This window comes from Bison bison, unplaced genomic scaffold, assembly GCF_000754665.1.
Source record: "Bison bison bison isolate TAMUID 2011002044 unplaced genomic scaffold, Bison_UMD1.0 scf7180017864472, whole genome shotgun sequence".
NCBI classification, from domain to species: Eukaryota; Metazoa; Chordata; class Mammalia; order Artiodactyla; family Bovidae; genus Bison; species Bison bison.
This window is the reverse complement of record NW_011495033.1, coordinates 10767047-10771054: the sequence shown is the minus strand read 5'-3', so window position 1 is coordinate 10771054 and position 4008 is coordinate 10767047. Positions and strand designations below refer to the sequence as shown.

Genomic DNA, 4008 nt, shown 5'->3' with positions numbered 1-4008 from the left:
GGGTTTGCACGGAGGCAGCCGGAGCGTGGGCCAAGCGATGTGGGGCTGCGCGCCCAGGAGGCCGCGAGTTGCGACTGGAGCCACGATGCACGGCCAGGCGCGGTGAGGAGCCGGACGGCACCCCCTCTCCGAAGGAGACCAGGCGCGGGGAGGGCTGTCCCGCGGAGACGGAGGCCGCCCGGCAGGCCACTGGCCGAGGTGACAGGGCTGGGGCGGTGGGGAGCGCGCGCGCACCTGGCTGCGTCCGCGCCTAGTTGTCCCTCTCCGCTCTCGGTTGACAAGAGAACTCTTCTCCAAAAGGGGGGAAACCTAAGCAACGACAACAATCGACAACGAGATCTTCCTCCGGTCCTCCCCTCCTCCCTCCCTCCGCGCCTCGGCCAGCCCCTGCTCCCTCCTCCCCCAGGCCCACCGCGGGCGCCCAGCGCGTCCCGACCCGCTGAGCGATGCCGGCAGTTTAGGATCCAAAGCTTCTCTATTCGCTTGGTTCTTTTCTTTATCGAAAGAGGAGGGGAAATTCAGGTGGCGGGCAACCCGGCACACACACACACACACACCCGTCCTCCTACCCCGACAAGAGCAGATGCACTTTGCCTTCCGACAGCTCTACCTCAAGCCCGAGAGAACTCAGCGGCGCTTTCCCCGCAACCCCGGCCAGCCGCGTCGTCCTTCTCCGACTCCGGTGTGTTTATTTATTTCCGTTCCCGTCGCCGTTTTCGGTGACCTTCACTCCTTCGCGGGCTCTGGGCTTGAAGAGTCGCTTAGCTCGCCCGCCTGAGACTCTTTTCCTCGCCCTGCGAGCTGCAGCGGCGCTGCTGTGCCCCGGAGGCCCCGGGACTGCCCGGCTGCACACTTGTCTGAAGCGGCGCCCCCCACTCTCACGCCCCCATCAGCCTTCCTCCCTGTCTTTGATTTTCCGGTGCGGGTTTCGGTTTGCCCCGCCAAGTCTGTGTCCTCTTTTGTGGAGAGGCTGGGGAGTTCCCGCCGGTCGTCTTCGTGAGTCATCTCCTCGGCTCTATCTTGCGCTTCTCTCTCCGGGCCTCACCCGACCAAACCAAAGACCATGGTGCACTGTGCCGGCTGCAAAAGGCCCATCCTGGACCGCTTCCTCTTGAACGTGCTGGACAGGGCCTGGCACGTCAAGTGCGTCCAGTGCTGTGAATGTAAATGCAACCTGACCGAGAAGTGTTTCTCCCGGGAAGGCAAGCTCTACTGCAAAAACGACTTCTTCCGGTGAGTACTTCTTCCCTCGCGCGCCGCCTGGGCCGCTCCTTCCCCGCGGGCCCTTCCCAGCCGGCTGCGGATCAGAGGTCAGCGTGGCCGCGGCGACCCGCGTTGGGAGCTGCCTTTGGAGAGGGGCAGCTACGTCCCCGGGGGCGGGGGTCCCGCCTCTTGGCCAGCTGGCGCGCGCTGGGCGCCGAGGATGCGGCCTGTTTTCGCCCTGGAAATTGTGGGTCCGGGCTTGGCTGCACGTGCCTGGGAAGAAAAAGAGTCTGAACTCGCCTCGGAGCGAGAAGCTCCTCCTGGCTTGGAAGGAGGTAGCTCAGCCTCAGAAGGTGTAGCCCCGCGTCCTATCTTTCCCCTAGCAGATCTGTCCAGCAACTGCATTCTTCCTGCCTCCCCGGTTGACTCGTCCTCCAGATTGAGCTTAGAAGCCCCGGCTAAACTGCATCCCATTACCTTTTCCGTCCCCGAGAAGTCTTGGCGGGAACCGCAGAGCCTTTGGCATGGCGCGTCCAGTCGCCTGCGGTGGCAGCGACTGTGAAGAGCTCGGGCCTGGGGGCCTATCTTGCACGGCCCATGGTCTTCCTGACACCCGATGGGCCGACCTGGCCACACTACTTGCACTGGTAGCCTGTGAAGTGCCGGAGGCTGCAGCCTGCAAGACGACCTTCCCGGGCTGCCCACATGGCCAGCAGGTTCGGCCTCCACGCAACGCCGACCTCGGCAGTGAGGCGAGGGCTCCGCTCGGAGCTCTTCTGGGCTTCGGCTGCCACCGCAGGCCACCTCCTTGTGGAGACCTGGGGGAAAGCGGAGACCTGGCTCGTTGGAGCCGGAGAAGCCTCCCAACAACCCTGCTCCGCTGAGCATTTTAACTTACCACCCTGCCACCGAGTCCACACAACACACAAACCAACAGAACTGGAGCAAATTCGAATTGATCCTCCTTTAGGCCGGTCTGAAATATCCGTTTCCTTGGCTGACTTAGTCTCTGATTTTCTCTGAGTTTGTGGTGACAGATCAAACTGGGGGACAGAGGAGGGGTTCGAAGCCACCCAGGTGGCTTTGCCCAGAGGACCCGGAAGCGCTGTCCCCGGTGCATCCCGGGGATGCGCGGCCCTGGTGGCGGCGGCCCACGGAGCAAAGCGCGGTCCGCTGGTATTGCCGAGAGGAAGCGCAGGCTGGGCCTCTGGCCTTGGCCCGCAGTGCCCGGCCTCTGGCTACTGGCGAGAGCCGAGCGGGGCAACGGCGAGCACCGCAGGCTGCCAGTGGGCCCCAGAAGCCTGCCTCCCGCGAAGCGCATCCCGGCACCTAGAGCCGCGACGCGGTCTAGCTTGAGCCGACCAGCCGGACTTTGGGCTGGAACGCGGCAGCTCCCAGGCTGTGGCCGTCCAGGCTCTCCGCGGCTGTTTGTTACCCGCGGTGGGACTGGGGTTCTTTTTCGACGAAAGAGGCAATGCATAGAAAGCGGCGGTGCTTGGGACGCGTTAGAATGGAGATCTAATTTGGTTTTTTGAATCTAATCGGAAAATCTAATCGGAAAATCGGGAAAGTGAGGGAGGTGCCCTCAGAGCTTTTTGTCTCTGGGACAAAACGGGGCAGGAGGCTAGGGGTGGCGGCGGCTTAAGCTCCTTGCTCCCTCATTGTAACCATGTGTTTTTCCCCCCTGACTTTTCACTGGCACCCGCGCTCTCTCCTCCTGCGTTCTGGCCTGCTTAATCGGCATTCTACCTCTCTTCCTTTTCGGCTCTTTCTCTCTCTCTTTCTCTCCACACCCCTCCCCCCATTCTTCTTCCTCTACTGTCTCTATCGCCTTTCTCCTGCCCTCTGGCTTCCCTCGGCCCAATCCCACCCGAACCCCCAACCCCCCGCAGGTGTTTCGGTACCAAGTGTGCTGGCTGCGCGCAGGGCATCTCCCCTAGCGACCTGGTGCGAAGAGCGCGGAGCAAAGTGTTTCACCTGAACTGCTTCACCTGCATGATGTGTAACAAGCAGCTATCCACCGGCGAGGAGCTCTACATCATCGATGAGAACAAGTTTGTCTGCAAAGAGGATTACCTAAGCAACAGCAGTGTCGCCAAAGAGAACAGCCTCCACTCGGGTGAGGACCCGATGCCCGGCTCCTTCCGGGTGCGTGGGTCTCGGGGGAGGAAGGCCCGCCACTGGTTGCTGCTCACCTGTCCCTTTCCTCTCCCCAGCCACCACGGGCAGTGACCCCAGTTTGTCTCCGGACTCCCAAGACCCGTCGCAGGACGACGCCAAGGACTCGGAGAGCGCCAACGTGTCGGACAAGGAAGGGGGCAGCAATGAGAACGACGACCAGAACCTGGGGGCCAAGCGGAGAGGGCCTCGCACCACCATCAAGGCCAAGCAGCTGGAGACACTGAAGGCCGCCTTCGCTGCCACACCCAAGCCCACGCGCCACATCCGCGAGCAGCTGGCTCAGGAGACCGGCCTCAACATGCGTGTCATCCAGGTCAGGGCCGAGCATGCCACTTAGTTCCCTCGAGGTGCAACCTGCAGGTTGAGCCTGGGGGTGGGGGTGGGAAGCAGCTTTGAGGAGCAGAGCGAGTCCCTGGAGGCTGGCAGAGGGGAGGGGAGAGGCCCAGACACCCCTACCCGGCTCCGACTTTGAAGTCGCAACAGAAGTGTAGGGCATCTGGAATTCGCTAAACCTCCTCCTCTTTCCCGTCCAACGCAGGCGATAGTGGTAAGGATGGGAGAGAGACGGGGGAGGGGGGGCATGAGGCGGGAGGAGGGGGCACCGTCCGGACGCGGCGATGAGAG

General features: G+C 62.8%; 1 protein-coding gene across 1 annotated transcript in view; it reads left to right on the top strand.

The window, feature by feature from the left end:
* Window positions 1-240: 240 nt before the first annotated feature.
* Window positions 241-4008, top strand: part of LHX1 (LIM homeobox 1) — a 5997-nt gene continuing 2229 nt past the window's right edge. Inside the window, exons 1-3 of the mRNA XM_010861552.1 lie at window positions 241-1233; window positions 3096-3322; window positions 3420-3697. Of these exons, the coding sequence (XP_010859854.1) occupies window positions 1064-1233; window positions 3096-3322; window positions 3420-3697 (675 nt within the window). The 5' untranslated portion in view covers window positions 241-1063. The remainder of the gene's footprint in view (window positions 1234-3095; window positions 3323-3419; window positions 3698-4008) is intronic.